The sequence below is a fragment of the Cavia porcellus genome, unplaced genomic scaffold, assembly GCF_034190915.1.
Source record: "Cavia porcellus strain 051 isolate PalLab524CR breed Dunkin Hartley unplaced genomic scaffold, mCavPor4.1 scaffold_28, whole genome shotgun sequence".
NCBI lineage: Eukaryota > Metazoa > Chordata > Mammalia > Rodentia > Caviidae > Cavia > Cavia porcellus.
Window position 1 is genome coordinate 25,894,641 of NW_026947511.1, and position 22,640 is coordinate 25,917,280.

At 35.4% G+C, this 22,640-nt stretch overlaps 2 protein-coding genes across 9 annotated transcripts in view; one reads left to right on the forward strand and one right to left on the reverse strand.

Moving 5' to 3' along the window:
• Ctnna3 (catenin alpha 3) overlaps window positions 1-22,640 on the reverse strand; it is a 1,637,747-nt gene that overhangs the window by 919,804 nt on the left and 695,303 nt on the right. The window lies entirely within an intron of this gene.
• Window positions 1-22,640, forward strand: part of Lrrtm3 (leucine rich repeat transmembrane neuronal 3) — a 158,469-nt gene that overhangs the window by 740 nt on the left and 135,089 nt on the right. Inside the window, exon 2 of the mRNA XM_013156832.3 lies at window positions 175-1,706. Within this exon, the coding sequence (XP_013012286.2) occupies window positions 175-1,706 (1,532 nt within the window). The remainder of the gene's footprint in view (window positions 1-174; window positions 1,707-22,640) is intronic.

Sequence of the window (22,640 nt, forward strand, 5' to 3'; positions counted from 1 at the left end):
TTAAAAAAAAAAAAGAAAAGACAACCTGCTTAAATTTCAAAGAGATCATATTTGATGTTAAGTGTTGTTATGTGTATTTAAATTTCTAAAAATGAAAATATATGCTTATTTTTGCTTGATAAAAAACGCATTCTTTTTGGGGGGATAACTTTTCTAAGTTGTTTTTATTTCCAGGTTTCAATGTAATTAGGCTACTGAGCGGATCAGCTGTAGCACTGGTTATAGCCCCCACTGTCTTCCTGACAATGCTTTCTTCTGCTGAACGAGGATGCCCTAAGGGCTGTAGGTGTGAAGGCAAAATGGTCTATTGTGAATCCCAGAAATTACAAGAGATACCCTCAAGTATATCTGCTGGTTGCTTAGGTTTATCCCTTCGCTATAATAGTCTTCAAAAACTTAAGTATAATCAATTTAAAGGGCTCAACCAGCTCACCTGGCTATACCTTGACCATAACCATATCAGCAATATTGACGAGAATGCTTTTAATGGAATACGCAGACTCAAAGAATTGATTCTGAGTTCCAACAGAATCTCTTATTTTCTTAACAATACCTTCAGACCTGTGACCAATTTACGGAACTTGGATCTGTCCTATAATCAGTTGCATTCTTTGGGATCTGAACAATTTCGGGGCTTGAGAAAGCTGCTCAGTTTACATTTAAGGTCCAACTCTCTGAGAACCATCCCTGTGCGAATATTCCAAGACTGCCGCAACCTGGAACTTTTGGACCTAGGATATAACAGGATCCGAAGTTTAGCCAGGAATGTCTTTGCTGGCATGATCAGACTCAAAGAACTTCACCTGGAGCACAATCAATTTTCTAAGCTCAACCTGGCCCTTTTTCCAAGGTTGGTGAGCCTTCAGAACCTTTACTTGCAATGGAATAAAATTAGTGTCATAGGACAGACTATGTCCTGGACCTGGAGCTCATTACAAAGGCTTGATCTGTCAGGCAATGAGATTGAAGCTTTTAGTGGACCCAGTGTTTTTCAATGCGTCCCGAATCTGCAGCGCCTCAACCTGGATTCCAACAAGCTCACATTTATTGGTCAAGAGATTTTGGATTCTTGGATATCCCTCAATGACATCAGTCTTGCCGGGAATATATGGGAATGCAGCAGAAATATTTGTTCCCTGGTAAACTGGCTGAAAAGTTTTAAAGGTCTGAGGGAGAATACAATTATCTGTGCCAGTCCTAAAGAGCTGCAAGGAGTCAATGTGATTGATGCAGTGAAGAACTACAGCATCTGTGGCAAAAGTACCACGGAGAGATTTGATCTGGCCAGGGCTCTCCCCAAACCAACATTTAAACCCAAGCTCCCCAGGCCCAAGCATGAGAGCAAGCCCCCTGTGCCCCCCACCGTGGGAGCTACAGAGCCTGGCCCAGAGACTGACGTGGACACGGAGCACATCTCTTTCCATAAAATCATCGCGGGGAGCGTGGCCCTGTTCCTGTCCGTGCTTGTCATCCTGCTTGTTATCTATGTGTCATGGAAGCGGTACCCAGCAAGCATGAAACAGCTGCAGCAGCGCTCCCTCATGCGAAGGCACAGGAAAAAGAAAAGGCAGTCGCTAAAGCAAATGACTCCCAGCACCCAGGAATTTTATGTAGATTATAAACCCACCAACACAGAGACCAGCGAGATGCTGCTGAACGGGACCGGACCCTGCACCTATAACAAATCAGGCTCCAGGGAGTGTGAGGTATGAACTGTTGTGATAAAAAGCGCTCTTAAAAGCTGGGAAATAAGTGGTGCTTTATTGAACTCTGGTGACTATAAAGGGAACACGGTGCCCCCTCTCCTCCCCTCTCCCTCTCAGTCTCACTGTGCTGGCAAGGTCCTTTCCTGTCCGTTTGAGTGCATTCATAATACTGGTCATTTTCCTCCCTTACATAATCAACCCATTGAAATTTAAATGCCACATTCAACGTGAAGTGTGAACTCTGGTTTAACATAATGCCTATTGTATAAGACCCTTTATCGAGTCTATTAACATCACATTTGTTTTAAGATAAAACTTCTTCCATAAGTGACCCCCCACATTGATTGTTCTTCTCCTTCCAATAGGACCAAACCTACTAGTTAATTTGTAAATCAAAGAAAAGGATAAAATCATCCCAGGTACTAGAACTCTGATGCTAGGACATGACTTGATGGTAGGAACATTATAGAGACAGAGTGGGTTAAAACAATGCATCACTTAAAAAGAAGACTGCAAGAAACTATCAAAAGATGGTGCTGGACCAAAGCAGCCCTGTGGGCAGTTTCCAGAGGTGTCTGAATCATATTAAGGCTAGCACAGGGGAAAATCGTGGAAGGGTTAAAAAAAAACTGCAAATGGACAACTGCAAAATGTGAGGAAGTGGTCAGTGCACAAAGTTTTAGGCTGGAAGACTTATCTCTGAAACCCACCCCTGTGAAATCACACTCCAGGGTTCACTGTCAATTTATTATAGTCTGTATATTTCCTAAATGTATTAATTAATTAATTAGCCAAATAATAAGCAAATACGAGGATATCTCCACAGCTCCCCATATTGGGGAGGTTTCAGAGATAAGATTTTTAAATGAAAAGAAGACTTACTACATGCATGTGGCTGGGACCTTACCAGAATTTCTTTCCAGGTTTTCTTTTTTTTTTTTTTTTTTTTTTTTTTTGCAAAGACCCCAATGTAGTTACTGGAATCATTAGCTCTGTGTGGTTCTGTTTAGGATTTGTAAGGCACTCCTGTAGTGTTCCATGATGTGCCCAGTACACACCAGTACCCGAGTGACTGGCACTCCATTCAGACATGCAAAGAGAACATTCCGAGACGCGGTTTCCAATAGCCTCACTGAAAAAGATGACAGCACCTTAATAAATTTATAACACATATCCTTGGGTGAAGAGGAATGATGCTATGATAGTTCTCTTTTGCTTTGCTATTGTTGACATTACTGTGTCCCTGTGTTCATCTCTATTGTAAACTCATCCATCAGTACAATTCTGTACAGACCCTGTTGGCAATCTGCAAGCTGCATGCATGTTTTTGTGTCATTGGTGAAAGTTTATTGACTGCAGAACAAATATCATAGTCTCTGTATTTAAATAGTATGAACTATGGTCTATTGAGATTTTCAAAAAATGTCTTTAGTCTGTATCCTCTTTTATCCTCCAAAATGAACAGTTTTATTATGGGGGCAACGTTAAGAATTGCCACATTGAATCTACTGCATTTAATTTGATTTGCCGAGCCTCTCATCTTTAACCATGTCCTTGTTCTTTCAAAACAGAATTGCTGCAGCAAAAAGAAAAAGTGAATGGCTATTTTTACTAGCATTTTTATATAGTTTGGAGGTTTTTCATAGGCTGAGGGGAAAATTCTAGGCAAATCACCATGAAATACAGTTGCAAGGAAGCTAGATATTAAAATTACACTTCTATAAGCAATAAAAGAAAAAGATTTACATGAAATTTTCTAGGTACTTCGATTTTGATTGAGTCTTAGATGCTTGTTCAGAAAAGCATCACAGATATGTTTTTTCACAAAAACTTGCTGACCAGACACTTATTAATGCATATATTCCCAAAGGATTATAAATGCAAGTACTTTGTTATATAGTATTATAAACTGGATGACTGAGCTCACTGTGATGTTTTTCACTGAAGTTGTAATTTTACATTTTCATAAAGTGTCAGTAAACACACATTCCATCTACAAAACAGATTTTCTTTGGTCAGCCTCATCTTTATTTGTACTAAAGACGATTGTATTAAATGCAGTGTGGAAGTGAAAAAACCCATTTTTATTCTTTGACTTGACCTTCTGCCTCATAATGGTTACTAAATATATTTGGGCAAGGAAAACATACTTTTGAATTCTTGCAAAATTATCAGTGCTGTGGTGCTACTAGTATATATATATATATATATATATATATATATATATAATGTTTGCTTTATTAAAAAGTGCTTCTAAATCAAAGCTACCAGGTGTATAAAATGTGACATAAGATTAAATGCATGGCCAATATTTTGAAAACTGGTCATTTTTTAATTCCTAGGTTTACTTAAAAATTTAAGGCAAGAAAACAATAGTATCCCTTCCAAAGTAAAACTGATTCAACACGTAAAATTATAAGCAAAAGTTCTTTTCCACACCCCTTCCATCCTGGGAAATATAGCTTTTCTGTAGTTCTCGCTGTTTTCTGAGAATAAATATGTGACCCCTGTACTTCAGACAACCACCGCTTCCCCACTGTAAATCCTAAGGAGCCAATGCCCGTGTTCTCCTGACCAGAAGTTGTTGCCCTCACTTCCGACTCCGGGTACTTTCTGCACCATCTACTGTACTGCTGTTTTTATAAGTACCTAAAACCCGCTGCATATTAAAGAAAATGAGATGACTCACTTTTCTAGCGCAAATTTACAGGAAGCATCTAACTTCCTTCAAAGGTGACAAGAGTTAACTAAACAGCCTGACCTGTTGAACTGTACAATAGCGTGCATCAATGCAGAAAGGATTCATACAGAACTCTGAATGCTTTTTGAAAACAGAGAGGAAATGGAGTTTGGTCTCCTTGAACTGCCTTCCCTCCACCCCCATTTTCCGAGCCTCAACATGGATTGCAGCACAGCCCCAATACTAGTCTTCTAAGTAGTACTTATGCAAGACATATTCGTTTTAAATGAGTTATTATTTTCCGACGATGTTGACATTCCATGTTTGCAAAAAATTTAAACCATTTTTTACTTGATTCGGTGAATCATCTAAAGATGCTACTAGTCAATGTATTTCTGTGGAGAAGCAGTGACCTCTAGTGGCTATTTAGACTAAGTACAGCTATTCATCCTTGTTTTAGCTTTTTATACTGGATCTTTTTGTAAATGTGGTTGACAACATATCTCATTTCTTATCTATACATAAGATTTTAATTTTACTCAGCTCATTTATATTGGAAATATACTTACTACACAGACTTTAAAAGTTAAGTTTCCTCTGAGACTTTTCTTTAGTAATGCCTGACGACAAGCCATAAAACTGATACCAAGGGCTAGAAATGTGTCCAAAGATGAAAAGCAATTAATAATGCAGTAAAAATATATAAGAAATATTTTAAAGTGTTTATGCTCATCCATATTGTCAAAAATGGTACAGTATTTTCATTAAATGCATTAACATTTTCCATAGGCAGACTGTTGAACTCTAATGTAATTTAAGTGAGGGAAAACAAATTTCTCAACTAATATTGAAATAGCAGCAGCTGTTCACCGGTGAGTAGGTGTATCAGGGCTGTCAAGGGCCCTCCCCTCTGGTCCCTGACTGTCCCAGTGACCTGTGCTTTGCCCATGCTTCCCCCCTTCCCCCAGCTTTTCAGCCAGCTGAACACTGGTTCTATTAGGCTCTTTGACAATGATGTTACAGTCTAAGAGGTGATGATTCATGGATAATGAAATTATGTTCTCCTTCTGGGAAAGGATAACGCAGAGTCAGATTCATGGCTTTGGCAAGGGTTTTTAGGATGCTCTAGGTGCGCAAAATATCTTCTCTTTCTTTGACATTTACCAAGATGAAAACTCAAACAGTGTATCTAAAGTGTGGATTAGACGGGTATGAGAAGCAGCGCCAGGCCATGAAGCTGAAGACAAAATGGGCTCCAGACATGACAAGTGAGGAGCGAGCCACAAGAAATGAAATATTCAGAAACTATGTGGTTTCTCTCATTCCTTTTTTCCCTAGGTTTCATTAGAATCTAGATCTGCAGCAGGACCGTGGGGCTTTGCTATTCTTGTATTCTCTTTGGCCTCTACATTCAAATAGAAGGCAGTTGGGGAAAATTATAAGTACAAACAACTAGTAATGACACATGAGAGAAGTAGAATACGTGGATATTAAGAAGTATATATTATGTGGCTTTTGACTACTACATAAAAAAGAATAAGTGAGAGTGGGGGGTCCCCAATTATAATAGCATACAAAATTGGATCCACATTTTTCCTACCCTGTAAATTCATTCATAATTGGGTAGTTGACTAGACTAAAACAAAAATATCATGGGAAAAATATAGTAGTAATTCTGCTTCATTTTAAAAAAGCAGTTACGGTCATATATGGCAGCATGTGAGTCTTAAAATTAAGACCTAAATTCAAGTTTTCTCTGACACTTCCTATTCAAATATCTAACATGAATTTCTTAGTTTTTCTAACCTTCACATTTCCTGTATATTAGATAGCTATGCATTACTGAGTGTTCATCTGAAAAGTACTTTGTAAGTTCTAGAATGGGAAGCCCCTATTCTTCCCAAAGAGCACTTAATGAGATTCAGATGTGTTTGCTGATGATTTATGTTTAAGCTGTGTCAACAGGAAATCACGAAGCTCTGTGTTACCTAAGTTCAAAATGATTTTACACCAATATGAATCTAAAACTTAGACTTTCAACTTTGGTTTCCATGTAGATGCAGATTTCTCTACCCCATGTCGAAGCTTGTATTTTATCAATAATAATTACAGTGTACAATACTCATGGGGACACTATTCAGAGAAGACAAAAACTTAAATGATATATTTCCAAAATTCTAGTTGGGTTCCAAATGAGGTCAGAGAGCAAGGGCTTCATCAGGTAGAGGTTTATTTGTCCATTTCCTCTCCAGCATCATTGTTTTTCAGTCCTTATTGATTTTTATACTACTGCAGAAGTAAAGTTTATTTGAAGAAATGATGTCATTATGAACAAAAAATGTAACTACTTGTGGCATGTTTTATGAAATTGGTACGCACTTTGGGTATCAAGCTCATGAAGTCAGCTCTGTGCCTCTCTCCCACATCCACCCTAATGAATGCTTATGTCTAAGTATAAATATTTACTATTGACTTATTGTCATTCAGAGTTATTATAATTATTGACTTATAATCATTCAGAATCACTGGGTTTAAAAAGAAAATGTAACCAGGCATAGTGGCACGAGCCTGTAACTCCAGCTACTTGGGAGCTGAAGGCAAGAGGATTATATAAATTCAAGGACAACCTGAGGATTTAGCAAAACCTTGCCTAAAAATAAAATTTAAGTCTGAGATATAGTTTGGTGTAGAGTGCTCCTGTAGCATGCATGGGTTCAATCTATAGTACTTCAAACAAAACTTAACATGATCATTTCACTCAAAGTAACAGTGCATCTCTAATAGAAAATTTATTGAAATTAAATATTAGAACAGAAAACAAACCATTTTTCTTCTGACCATTTCTCTTCTCTCTACAGCCTACTAAACACATCTAAAGTACAGTATCTTTTGATTTTTCAGGGGAAGAAAGGAAGTATAGTTAAATTGCCAGCCTGACAAATAGTAAAGCTGTTTTCCTTTGAGTAACTCTTCAAAAAGAATCAAAGTATAAGACTGTATGTATGGAAGTACTCAACTGTTTTTCAGCAGTCAAAAAATACTCAAACTAATAAACAGAACATTGTCTCCTGAAGGGTTTAAAATGTAAAATATATTAAATGATAAGGCACACATTACATTTAGCAAAGGATATTTTTGTGAAAGCTTCACACGAATTACATCCAGGGTATAAAAAAATAACTTTGCCATTAAATAGCAAAGGACTTCAATTAAATATAAATCTTTATTCATTATTCTTGATGAGGAAACATTAATTAAGTGGGGGTAAAAATAAAATTGTCCTCCAATGGCAAGACTGTATTGTACAAAAAGGCTATACTATTGAATGGACTTCATGGCTTCCAAAGGGTAATCCCACATGTAGATAAACAATATTTATGGCCATTAATATTGGTCTGTTACACTTCCTGAAGGAAAGAACATGCTTACCACCACCATCCCTTTGGTCCACCAGAATCTCACAAGAATTGTACAGGAAACTTGTAGCATAGATCATGCTGACATTGAAGAAATAGAAAGGCTTTAAAAACTCCAATAAATCTGTGATAACATTACAAATGTGAAAACCCTCTAAATTACAAGAAGAGTTAGAATGCTGGCAACTCTCTTTGAGATTAGTACCAATTTATAAAAGGATTGTGTGTCAATTTGCATGAAATTTTAAAATGAGAAGTATAAATATTTGGTTTGAGTATTGCCTTATATCAAATGTAAGGTCAGGAAACATGACTGATTTGTAATTAAAATACAATGTTTAAAGATTAGTGTGATGTGGCAGATGTCATATTACATAAATATTTTGTGTTTTCCATCAAGCTAGTCATGTAATAGATGATGCTTGGAAAAAATATTCATATCCTACAAAGTGACTATATTTTATTACCATTTATATGTTTCTATGTAGTTATAGAAACTGAGGTATTATTCAATGTACTAGGAATATATGCATCGAAAGTTTGTATTTTAAAAACAACAGATCTCTAGATTGACTCTATCTTTCTGTTTCACCCAATATTTCTATACCTTTCCACTCTTTTATACAACTATCCTGTAATATTCATACCCCATTCACCTGCAGCATCTCAATTCAAATTATGCATCTTCATTTGCTCTTAGAAAATGATTTCCAGTGAAAATCTTTTATAATTTGGTCAAGAGAGTTGTCACCATTCTAACTATTCTTGTAACTTAGAGAGTTTTCACATTTGTACCGTTACCATAGGTTTCCTGGAGTTTTTAGAGTCTCCCTATTTCATCACTCTTACTGTATCTCTCAGCCAGATACCTCCCAATCTGCCCGTCCAGCGTCAGTCTGTGGCACCCATTGCAGCTCCTCTCAGGCATTAGAAGGCAGCATGTGGTTAGTAATATGGATTTTTATATGGAGAACTGAATGGTAACATATAAAAATCTACATATATTTTTATGGGCTTTCCTTTGGTCATTTACATGGTCTAATACATAAAGATGTGTGGAGTGTTTATTAGTTTACAGTAAAATGCAAACAAATCAAAGTAGGAAGAAATTAAAAAGTAAAGATCAAGGTAGATTTTAAAGAGTCTAAAGCTTGACCCACAAGGTTCAAGAAGAAGGATGAGCAGTTCAAGGCCACCCAAGGCAATTTAGCAAGACTGGCTCAAAATTTAAAAAATAGAAAGGACTTGGAATGTAGCTCAGTAGCAGAACACTTGCTTAGCAAGCAGGAGGCACCTGGGTTGATCCCTAGAACTGCCAAAAATAAAAATAAAAAAGATCTAAAAGTCACATCATACATTTCTTAATCTTAAAATAATTTCACTCATACTCCTGTCCAGGCATCAAAACACAAATAAATAATAAAACAAAATTCTCAACAATGAATACTCTCTATTTCACTTTCCTCACAGCTGATTTATCTTTGAAATTTGTCACCATATTCATGAATTTAAGTTTCAAATTCCTTCCATTTTCCCACTGCATGCATACACATGCGCGCACACACACACACACACACACACACACACACTCACTCACACACACTCACACAGGAGTTTTTCAGTTTCATCAGTCTGTCAGTTTTATGGTTGGCATAATCAGACAGATACAGTGGGTTCATTTGTAGGCTTTAACCTTGTCTCTTTTGGGATATGTATCTTCTATTTTCTGAGCCCCCCACCCCATTTTCTTTCTTTCTTTTTCTTTTCTTTTTTTTTTTTTTTTGTACCAGGAGTCGAAGGCAGGTGCTTATGCTGCTGAACTAAATCCCCAGCCTAGCATTCCATTTTCTTGATTTTTCTCTCATTAGAAGGATTATCTATAGTGATATATCCTCATTCAATAGTACCTAGGGCTCTTTGAGTGCCTTATGCCTTATCAGATGTCAGTTCCAGATCAAGGGCAATGTTTTTGTTCCTTCCCAGGTCACTTATACTTAAAAAGAGATAAAAATCTACTTCTTAAAGTAAGAATGTCAATATACTAAGGGTAGGCAAAAATCAGGGAACCAAGAGCAGGGTTGGGGAAAATACTTTTGGGGACTAATGGCTTTGTGATATCATGTTGCATAGATTCCTCTGTACTTTTCTCAAATATAAGGCTGAGGCTCAATAGAAACACGACAGGGCAAATAATAGCTTCATTTAATCCAGTATACATGTTCGAGAAATTTATTCAGTATATCGCAAGCCTTCTCCTTAGTTTTTCTCCATTAAAAGAGAAATTCATATACTAATTCTGAATCCTGGAAGAAATTTTTTGAAATCTGGTTCTGTGACTTAATAACTACAAGACCTTAAGTCTGGGCTTCTTCATCTTTAAAAAAAAAATGTATAAAACAATATAATTTTAATAACATAAACAACAAGCATGTGTTGAATACCTGATGTACTTCTTGTAAGCACATTTCCTGTATTATTAAGTTTCATGATTTAGAAACATCCTATGATGATTAAATGAAACAACCTAGATAAAATCACTTAGTTTACTGCTTAGCACATAATAGTAACTTTTCCTTTTTCTAACATTAGCTTCAATTTCTATATCTCCCAAATACTTTAGCAGTCCTGCCCCACCTCTTCTTTTTATTTAGAATGGCTGGTGGCTGGGGTGTGACTCAGTGGTAGAGTGCTGGCCCAGCCTTCACAGGTCCTGGTTCAACCTCTACTACTACCCAGAAAGAATGATAGAATCCCAGCAGGTTCAAGTAAGAATATCTAAACTGTCAGAAGCTCAGAGGCATCTGGGCACGTGGAATCTGAAAAGTGTTGGTGGCTTATCAAGTCAGGATTCTAAACCTGCCAACCATGCCCACTCCATCCTCACCTGTATTTTGACACTGTCTCCTCTGTTCTAACATAAGCCAGTTCTGTGCATTCACTTGAGCAGTTTCCTCAGTGAGAAATGCTTTTCATCCCTCCCAAGTCCTCTTGCCAGTGTCTGAGGCTTTCAGTAACAGAGCTAAATCAACAAGCCTTCTTAATTGTGCCCTGCCCTCATTCTAGGCTATTTTGTACTGTACCAGGCTGCCATATTTCTGAGTTATTAATGTGTCTACGTTCCCTGTTTGAGGAATCAAACCAATTCTTCTTTTCTTATTTCTTCCAATATTGATTGGTATAGTCTTTTACTCATGGTAGATGTTTATTGAATCGATTTTTCTCATGATTAAGATAAATCTATTGTTATAAACCATCTAGTGTAAATATTTCAATTCTATGGAAATGATTTCATCAGCCTTGTTTTTTATTTATATGGTCAAGACATACATTTTTAATTTCATGTATATTTTTTCACTATATCCAATATTCTCATTTATCACTTAGCTCATTTTAAAACTTGTTCTTACAAAATACAGCTTTAGAGAATCATGTTGTATTTAAAGTGTTTTCATGTTGTGAATAACTTACTGATCATTTTTATGATATTTACCAAAAAGGTCACATTAAAATAACAAAGAGCTAAAAAAATGTGATATGAGGAAATAATAATTAATTTAAATATTAATATACCTTAATTTTAGTCAACTTTTTTATGTAAAATTCATATATTTGTGACCTCCCATTGCTCATGTTCTCTTGGGAAAGTTCCTTTGTTCTGCAGTTGACATGCATACTTATCTCATCCCAATTTCTGCAAAGATTCTGCTTCAGATACTTTCTGAGGCCTCCCCACTTCTGCCATACAAAAGAGGTATCCCTGCCTATCACAAAGGATCTCAGGGGCTTTGGCTCTCAGATTATGCATATTTCAAAAAAATCTCCAAATTTCAAACTTCAAACACTCAGAAGTTGACAATAGTAATATTTATCTTTTTAGGAATATTTACATCATAAACAACAATTATGTAGAAGTCATCCTTGGGAATTTGAAATTGAGGCCCTGCCCACACCTGAGCCTTACATTTCTTCTATTCTCTTTATTTCTAGATTCCTTTTTATTGAATTTCTTTTCTCTCTCCATCTCCACTTAAAACTTCTTACAATTTTACTCTATTTATAATCAGTCTATATGATTTGAACTGGACTAAAAGGAGAATATGAGTCATTTTTAATCTCAAAAAAAAAAAATAAGAAACTAGGACTAAAGGTTCCATTTGTCCCAGCTAATCTTGTATCTTGCTACCTTCCCCAAAACTTAAAATCATCATGTCACAGCAATATTTGCACACAGAGTTTATAGCAGCACAGTTTGTATTAGTTTGCAATAAATCTTATAAACAGCCCAAATACCCATCAATTGACAAATAGATAAAAAAATGTGGTTTTTTTATACAATGGAATACTACTCAGCCATAAATAAAGATAAACTTAAGACATTTGGAGCTAGATCGATGGACCTTGAGACCATAATCTTAAGTAAAATTAATTAACACATATGTGTAAATATCATATTGTCTTTCTGGTATTGGAAACTGAAAGTGTAAGTAAGAACCAAAATGTGTAATAGATACTGTGAAGCAAGAAGTAACTGTTTAAAGGGAAAGGGGAATAGAGGGTGGATGGAAGGGGAAAGGAAAAAAAGGGTAAAATGGAAACAAATCTTTGTAAATAAGAGAGAAAGGGGGATTGAAGCAGAGGCAGGGAATAGGAGAAAACGAGAATCTAAGAAATATGCACAGGTACAGATTTCCTGTGATGAATTTGATTATTATGTATCTCTAATTGTACTGCTAAACTTAAAACAAAGCAAAAAACTCAGAAAAAATAATTAAAATGACAGTTTAATAATTTCATGGAAAAGTACAAATATTTGTATTCAACATTTTGGGGTCTACAAATGAAAAAATATAATTTTTGAATTGTACTTTAATTTCAGATGCAGAAATGATATACTATCTATTTGAGTAGCAATTTAACTATGATTTGTAAGATGCTGCAAATTCATTAGACAACTCAAATAATTGGATTTAATGAGAGGGATTACTTGGGTTCTAGAGTATGCTAAACTTTTTCAACAGAGAAATGTTATTTTTGTTAAATATGTGATAAGAATGTTGAAGTGAATCTTTCTTTAGTCATAAAGTTTACTAGTCATAAGGATTTTTGCAGTACATTCTTTTGTGTTTAAAATGCCAAGCTAATGTAATTGTAATTTTAACAACTTTCCAAGAACTGCGTTCTTCAGTCCCCCTCTGAGTTATTCATTCTAGGATTTTATTACAATTGTGTTATTTTGTAAACTCTAATTATTTATTTATTTATTTGTACCAGGGATTGAACTCATGACCTTACACTTTCCAGCCAAGTGCTTATGCTGCTGAGCTAAATCCCCAGCCCCATAACCTCTAATTTTTATCCCTTTTAATTAAGATATACCCAGTGGCTACTGAATTTTTTTTTATTTATTTAAATTTTCTTTTCAGTTTCTATTCTTGTTCAAAAGGAAGATGCTAAAGAAATGGTTGGAGTTTTTAATGTTTTTATTTTCAGTTCAGAAATGCACTTGGCCTAGCACAGGTAGAAGGCTCACGCATAGTATAAATAGAGGAAAAACCATTGTTCTGAAATTTGCACTAATTTACTTTAGACTTAGAAATTTTACATGACAGCTGAATAAAAGAACCCAGTGACTGACTTATAACTAATAACAGAAGCATGAAATTTCTGGCAAGGTATATTCAGCAGCTTTCAACAGCAGATCTAATTATATTTTCGGAGATCAGATTTGTACATAATTCCTTGACCCATCACTATTTGCTCATATTCAACCCAGTTTTAAGATCCAGCACTGTTTTTCTACAAATAATGGTTAAATTATTCCCATTTTGTTGGCTCGGCTCACAGTAGTCCACTGATGAGCTTAAAAGAAAAAAAAAAAAAAAAACTATCTGATCTTCCATTTGTATTTCAACTGTACTCAATGCAGGTGCCATCTCTGGTAATATGACAAAGGAGATTTAGGTTTCTAAATGTTTCTGCATACCCTGAAAACAACGTATATCCTATACATCCTGCAGTAATTATATTGTGGCTTGACAGGTTGTGAAAAATGCAACTGAGTTTTCGGAAGCATCATTTTAGAATTCATAAACCTTCCCCACCTGTAATTTAAGGAAAAAAGAAAAAAACCCAACATGCCTAAAGTCCATGGGGCGAAAGGCAATTTAAGAAATAGAAGTCCTCTGTTTATCCAGGGAGGTACTTTACAAGGCAGACAGCTACACCACAGTAGAGAGACAACATTTCTTCAGCTGATTCAGTTAATTAAAATGCACAGTTACAACAGGCTTTCTTAGAGCCTGCAGCTGAACGACCGAAGTCTCCATTTTACTAGAACGTGAAGAGGCAAACATACTGCCCAAACACAATTTGACTCACTAAAATTCAGCACTTTAAACACCAAATACATTTCTCAGGCACATTTTAAAAGGTGCATTATCAAGATTTATGACAGAAAGATAGAAATCATTTGCAGTTAAAAACTACCAGGAGAATATCCTATGCACCTCTCAAAGTAGTTTTAAGTAAAATTTATAAATAAATCCTGAGTAGAGACCACTCTGAATGCAAAACCTCCAAAGCTTTCCTTTCAAATGTATGGAATTTGGATCTGACAAACAGCCTGTCCGTTGCCAAAATTTATGAGTGATATGAAAAAGCAAAGGCCACAAAAGCTATTTGTCAAATAAACTGCAGAATGCAGTAGGAGGCTGCAGGGCTCATTTGCAGAACTCAGGATGAGCATGGGAGGAGGGGATGCTAACAGCTGCAGCCTTGACCGCACTGCCAGTGCCAGCCAGAATTCAAGCAGCATGAGCCGAGTGTGGCTGAAAGAAGGGATCAGCAAATTAAATTTTTAAAAAATAACAGAAGAGGTTCTTGTACCAAGTTTTTAAAGCAACCTAACCAGTTTAATATAAAAGACCTGTAGAGTTTTAAAAGTATAGTATTAAAATTTGTTCATGAAGACTATTTTTATTTCCAAGTGCAGGATCACACGTTCAAAAATCAATTGAACTTGGCATTAAATCCAGGTGCAGTCTGCATGAGCCTAATGGCCTGCTAGGGTATCAGTTTCCTCATCTGTAAAATGTTACACTCATGCCCCACAGCAAATTTGATGATGAATTAAAGGTAAAGTGCTTGCAGGCACCTCAGATGCTTAATAAAATTTAGGTTTCTCTCATTTTATCAAGATGTTTTCACATGCAGTAAATTCGTATCAGTGGCAAAATGAAAGTTATTATGTTAAACTGCCAATTCTGCAATCTAGCAATACTAATTAAATGACCGTGGATCTTCACTTATAAACATTAACTCAAACCAAGAAATGGTTTACCAGAAAGTTGGAGGCCACTGTTAATATTATTTCATAGACTTGTATTAAGTATTATTCTGTGACAAGGTTGCTTCACACCAAAAGAAAAATTTTGATCTTGTCTTTTACTAATAATTAAACATTCTCATTTCATAATATTACATAGAGAACTGGACCGATTGTCTTCAAAATTTTCCTTAAAACATTGCCCTAAAGTCCATGTATCCTAATCTCTCCAGCTCGCCACCACTTTCTATTTCATTTTAATACTCAAAACATAGAAATGTCACATCTCTCCATTTTCAGTGCCATGAGAATATGCTATCACTATTGCAAAAAATCAAATAGTTGGTCTAACTTAGCACTTAATTGATTTCTAGTGTGAGAACATTTAGGTGTTTAGAGGAAAGTATCACAGTATTAGTATTTTTAAATTCCAAAATTAAGTCAGTAAAGATGGGTATGCCATGCAAAAACAACTAATTCAAAGAGTTGGAAAAAAATCAATAGATACTATTAGGATATCTACTACGTGCAGGGGTACAAGTTAATTTTTCTTCTCAAGGCAAACAAAATGTAATAGAGAGAGTAAAGGCTATTTGAAACTTTGTAATCATCTCTCTAGGAAAGTCACTCAGTTGTTTGATTGGTTTTGGAAATTCACTTCTTAACGTGCTGGATTTTCTCTACTTCAGAGAGAAACATGATACATGTCCTTCACTGGAGACATAATAATTAGTTCTTTTTAAAGACTTGCAAAAGAGCAGAGATGAAAAGAGCTACAAGCATTTCTAAATGGCACAAGATCTGTGAAGTGGTAGATATTTAACACAAACCTCACAGAGCTGTTATATGGATTCATTAGTTAATTAGTTACTTAATGACTTTGAAGTGTTAAATCTTATTAGATGTTTCTTTACACTTTAACATGTGAGAAAGAAATTACCCTGAAATTAGAAACTGACTATACCATTCAAACATATTGGATCTTTTCATGGTTACCTTCAATGTTTTTTCCTGTTTGATTACTTTTCCCCAGACAGCTCCTGCAAAGCCTAGTAGATATTAATGGTCAGCCTCTATTTTTCAGCTCTATTTTTCAGCTTCAGATAACACTAAGCAGAGCCTTGAGAAATCTTCAGGCTTAGATCTTTGTTAAATAATATAAAGGTATTATTTTATAATATTGTAGCATCAAACTACCTAAAATACGCTTTTTAAATGCAACTCCATACAGCAAAGGAAAACAAATACTCCTGAGAGTAAAGTAATAAATCTAAAAGAAAGTAGACAAGGAAAATGCTTGGAACCCAGAAGCAACTATCTTGCTCTTTGTAAATGGTCATAGGTGTCTCTCTTGCATGTTAGGAAGTATGACAAAGGCACAACTAGGTTAGCAATGTTCTAATGTGTGGCAGATGTGTCTATAGCTTAAACAGAAACTTTTCATTGACATTGTATATAGACAACAAGTACACCTAGAGCCAGTATGCAGCTAGATGAATTCCTGAACACACTGCCCCAAGAGCAGCAATCAACATTAGCAGCATTCTTTTTTTTTCATATAATGAAACATAATAAAGCTGTTTTACTTTTTCCAAATACAGATACAAAAGTTTATGTGTTTTGCAAATATTGCTTCAAAGCAACATTTTTGTATATAGCACCTGCTGTTCTCATAGCACATAACATAGATACGTATCCATAGTGTGATGTCGGCTCATCAAGGATCCACCTTGCACATTCATCGCTTATTTTAAAGAAGCAAAATGATTAGTGAAAACAGAACTTTTTGTCAAAACAATTTTTTATAGGTGAACAGTTTTTCTCAAAAGACAAAAAACTAAAGTAATGCACATATTTCTAAATGGAATCAGCAACATTCACAAATAACAGTTTCCCATGTTCCCACTTGGGGTTAATTCACCTTGATTACAAAATTGGAAATGGAGCCAGTCAACATGGCCTTACATTAGTGAAACATATTAAGGTTATCACAACTTGGGGAGTCTCTCTGCTTCTGTAGAACCAAAATCACAATGAGTCAAGCAGGATTATTTCTTTTTACAAAACCTATATAATAAATCCAGTAACAACTCTGACCCAATTCCTCCACAAGAGCCTGTTTGCCATTGCTAACACTGGTGTTTCTGGTATAGCAAGAAACATTCAAGGAGTAGGTACAGAATCTGTCTATGCTTTAGCTAATTTTCAGATAGTTGCATCATAAGAGATGTGTGGTGCTTTTTTGAAAAGGGGAAAAAACAGGATGTTTTTCTACAGCCACAACTGTGAGGTATGATAATTGTTCTAGTATTGTTTTTCTGAAGTTACACTTGAGTATTATATCTGGGGAAGCTGTAACTTTTAAGGTTACTGATTTTGTATCTTATTCTAAAAAGAAAGCAGCTGGGTGGGAATGTAGCTCAGTGGCCTGTCTGGCAAGTGCCAGGCCCTCAGTTTGATTCCATGTATCAAAAAAAAAAAAAGAAACAAGAGGAAAGTCACATCCTAAGCTCTTCTAGTTCTTCAGTCACTATTCCATCTTCAACCTCTGCTACCTCCAAGAACATAAGTAGCTTTACGTGTTTTGATACTCTATTAAATGAAAAACATAAGTGCTTCCTTTTGAATCACACCTGTTTGTAGCTCAACATTATATTTTGTAAGATTTTATGATTTTGGTGAATGTAGTTGCAGATTTGCATACTGCCAATTTCTGTTCCTCCTTCTGTCTCCTCCCTACACGCCACAGAATTAATGGCTTTCTTAGGGTGGATCTCTCTAAGTTCTTGATGAATTTCCTGTCTTCACGGCCAAAGATGGCCGTGAAGGTTCAGGTCTTTTGCTTAGTCCTTTTTGTGTGTTAGTGAGTCAGCAAGTTAGGTACCCTGCACATGAAAATATACATGTAAAACAGTAGTAACTTTTTGGCAACTGTTGGATTTGTGTAGTATCCTGTAAGAGAAGTGGGGTTTTGTGGCACTACTCCCATGCTGCTGAGATAGTAAAGGCCCATCAGAGACTGTCATGGCTCTACATCTTTTCTTAGGGTTGTCCACATCTTGGGCAAACTGTCCTGACCTAGACTGGCAACAGAACACCATCTCATGTATTCCCCAGCACATACAACATGAGAATTACTAGTGAAAAATGTCCTCCAGTCTTTATGTATTTTTGCACCAGTAGATACAGTGCAATCTTAAAGTATTTTGTATTCTTAAAATCTGACAGTGTACAGAGTCAGTTCTAAGGAAAATGCTGAGCTTTTTTGAATTTCCCTTGTTTTCAGCCCCAAATCCTTACCTGAGCTATCCTACCCAGCAGGGGGCTTCATCTCTGGCCTTTAATGACTACAAAGGCTAGCCCTCATCTAGAGGTTATATGTTTTTGGACATTGGGTATATTACTTCACACCAAGGTGTTAATATCTCAATCACTGGCGTCAGAAGTATGGCCCAAGGACAGTGCTATGACACAGGACCAATTACTCCCTGATTACTCTCTAATGAGCTCTTTTTTTTTTCCCATTGAGCTCATATACAGATGCTTTTATTGACTTGATATGAGGTCCCTCTATCTTGAAGAACTCAAAGAAACAGACCAATCACACTCGATGCTATTTATACTATTTACATTTTTTGAAAGTATTTCACTACATTACAAAGTATTCTATTTACAATGACCATGGAAGAAAAGAGAATAGTTTTGTTTCTTCTAAACAAATTTGATATATATGCAATTGATCTTGAATTTTGTTCACTTATTTCTCTCTCTCTCTGTCTCTCTGTCTCTCTGTCTCTGTCTGTCTCTGTCTGTCTCTCTCTGTCTGTCTCTCTGTCTCTGTCTCTGTCTCTCTCTCTCTCTCTCTCTCTCTCTCTCTCTCTCTCTTTCTCATCAAAAGGATCAGGAACAAACAAGTTATTCAAGAATTTACATTTGTTCTACCTTCCTCATTCTTGGTTATATCTTTTGCTTTTGCTCTGTATTCAAATAACTTTAACTTTCTAAAAGGAATCCTAATGAATTTAGACAGGATACAGAGTAATTCTATAAAATACACTATCTCTTAAAAGAATAATTTCAGTCATTGGCATTAGCTCAGACTAAAAAGTGGAGGAATACATATATAAGGCTAAAAGCCAATATTTGAGTCTGTGATGTAGGGCGCAAATAAGGTTTTAATAAAGCTTTGCTATGTGGGTTGACTGAAAGTATTTTCCATCAAGCAAAGAGGACAGAATGGAAGAATTTTTTAGGAACAATCTAGATCAAGAAAGAATAGGATAAAAGGCAAATGTCCTTGTAATGTAACGTGGTGGTATTTTTTTCAAGAAAGAATATTGCTTCATTTATTATGTTATAGTTTGTGACTTCTGGCCTATGCTTTTAAGGCTTTCAGAATTCTTACATGAGAAGAGTTGCTTAATGCATTGTATATCTAACAGGCATTGATTTATGGAATTTAACCATAAAATATAGGAGAGCTCATTTTCTTTCCAATACTTGTATCTATGGGAAAAATATCATAGTGACCCTCATTCATAACTGGTCACCCAAACTCATGATACTGAAAATACTAAATATTAGCAATCTATTTGTTCCAACCATTACCAATAAACTTAAGTAAAATAATCCTCAGAAACTCAATGATGATCTGTAAGACATACCACAAGTGGCTTAATAAATATTCTGGTGAAATACCTTTTTCTGTGAAACAGGAAAATGTGTCAGATGTGACATTTTTAATTAAGCTCTGCTTTACTTTTTAGATCAAAGAAAAAACTCCAGATGACTTTAGCAAAAGTTAAAACTTTTGTTTTCTGCTAAATCTTCTTCACTATGAGATGTGAAAAATGATGCCAGTGTTGCAAAATGTATGGAAAAATTATCAGATATTAGCAACAATTTATCATCTATATTGTATTAATGATATACCTAGTGTAATATTTACATTATTTTTATTTACTCAATTTTATTTTGCCAAATCCAAAATAAATTTATTGAGAAACTCTCACCATGGTAAACTTGCTTTATAAAAATCACTAAGGCCAATCAAAAAATTAAGATCTACTAAGTAAAATTTTTCCAATCTGTGTAATCGTAGTACTAGGGATGACTGTAGTATCATTGTGCATATTTCAAGTGGTCATAGTATATGAAAATTAAAGTCAACTTGTTTATTCTTAGCAAAAACCAATGGACTGCTGGAGCCTGGAAGTCTCTGACTTTATAGGATTTGTATGACCAATGTATACAAAAGATATTTCCCTCAAGTACTCTGGGATTCTAGCAATATATGCCAAAAGGGTTAAAAACTGAAACTATTAAAAGGAAAAACATTTTACTAGAATTATAAGAGGTTCATGATCCCCAAAGTCATATATTACCTAAGAGTCTATCTCAAATCTGCTCACCTGTTTCTTCCTGAAACATTCTTTTTTGCCAAATGCGTCTTATATTTTAGGACCAAATACTATTCTTTTAAGAAATATTTTCTGCCTATTACAGCTAAAAATATTTTTCTTTATCCCTGAATTCCAGTTTTTGTATTATTATTATTATTATTACTACCACTATGACCACTGTATTTTACTTCTGTATCTGTTATTTTCTAGATGATAACTTATACAAGATTTATTTATATCCTAATATCTTCCTTCCTGGGAAATTTTACAGAGAGAAAATCTCTGTATCTTTTTTGTATCTCAAACATGCTTAAGGTGGAATATAAAATGAAGTATATGTTTAAAAAATGTGTAGTTATATGATTGTCACTTGTGAAAATCCCACTGAGACTCTACTATGTTAAACAAGGAATCCTTATTTCCCTATCTTTCTCAAAATAGTCATAAAATTTTTAGAATTCAGTTTATACAATAAAACGTTTCTTTTCATGTACTTTGTATTTTTTCAACAAATATTCACCATTTTCCAGTTTTGCGAGTTTCTCTGTAAGGAAAAAGAAGATTTAGAAATATAAAAGAATTAATTCTGCAATTATAGAGTAATTATTGAAGTATAAGCCATCTTTGTAGTCTCTTACAAAACATTATTCAACTGCAACTGTTTAATTCTTATTTTAAAAGAGCATGAAAGCTGGACATAGTGGTCCATGACTGTAATCCCAGCACTTGGGAGGCTGAGGCAGGTGGATCATTGCAAGTTTGAGACCAGCCTGGGCTACAAAATAAGCTTGAGGCCAGGCTGAACTACATAGAAAGACCCTGTCTCAAAAAAAAAAAAAAAAAAAAAAGTTCTGAATGATGCACATGTAGAGTGGTTTTACAGATTTTGCAAAGTGCTGTGAATGGGATCATAGCCTGTTAGTAGGTTAAGAAATTGAGGTGTAGTTATACAAAGCCAGAATTTGAACCCTGATCTCTCTGGTTCATCACCGTTTAATAGTTACTGTATTGTATTTCCCTCTGAATGTCAGTTTCCCTCTAAACAGATGTTATGTCTCAATATAAATCATTTTTACCCTGCTTCACATAATATGCCATAAAAACATCAACAATTTTTTCTATAATATTTTATTAAGAAAGAGAGAAAAGAAAGGAGGAAAGGAAGGAAGGAAAAGAAAAAAGAAACTGTTTCTTCTGGATGACTTAGTACACTCGAGGCATTATTGTAGATGCTTCCCTTAATATTTCTTGCAACTCTAGAGGAAAGATACTGTTCATTTATTTTTCAGATACACAAAGTGAGATATATTCAACATATTCAAGATCATAGAGCTACTAATGGAATTTGAACTCGTCTCTTCCTGTTTCAAATGTATACCCTTATCCAAGCTGTTACCTTTTTTATTTTTCCTTTTCACTAATCTTTAAATGTGATTTCTTTCACAAAAAGGAGATGGGTTATTTGAAATGCTCGTTGTTCATAATATTTATACCTTACCATGGGAAGCATTTGTCACTGCATTATGAAGGTCTCTAGAGCACAGAAAATGCTAGTGGTGTAAATGTAAAGATGGGTTTATCTGTCCTGATGAAACTGTTTACATTTTTCAAAGAGTCAGTGTTCAAGCCCAATCCTAAACAAACAATGACCTTGATCTATGATGGACAGATGACCCTGTCCCAGAGCCATTTAGATAAAGAGAACGCACTTCAGGGAAGCAGTTAGTGCCCTTGATGAATTGGCTGGCTTAGCGCTCATTTCAAATTCCTGACTTTCAGCAGCTAAGCATGATGTGGGAGCAAGTCAACATTTTCTAGCACACTGGGTCCATTCCTCCCTCCCCAATATTTTAAATCATAAGACAGGTGCAGAAATCACTTCAGGCACTACCGGAGGGGTACACAGCAGCTATCACACAGCGTGCAGAGGCAAGGGTCTTTGCTAAGATTCAAAATGAAAATACTTTCTGTAATTGAAACTATGCCAGGGACAAAGCTTTCTAGACACACACTAGAGTTCCAAGGGTTTGAAAAGGTACAGATGTCACTTTATGCTAAAGCTAAGATCCACCTTCAACAGTTCTTGAGGAGGTCTGAGCAAATCTTCAGAGG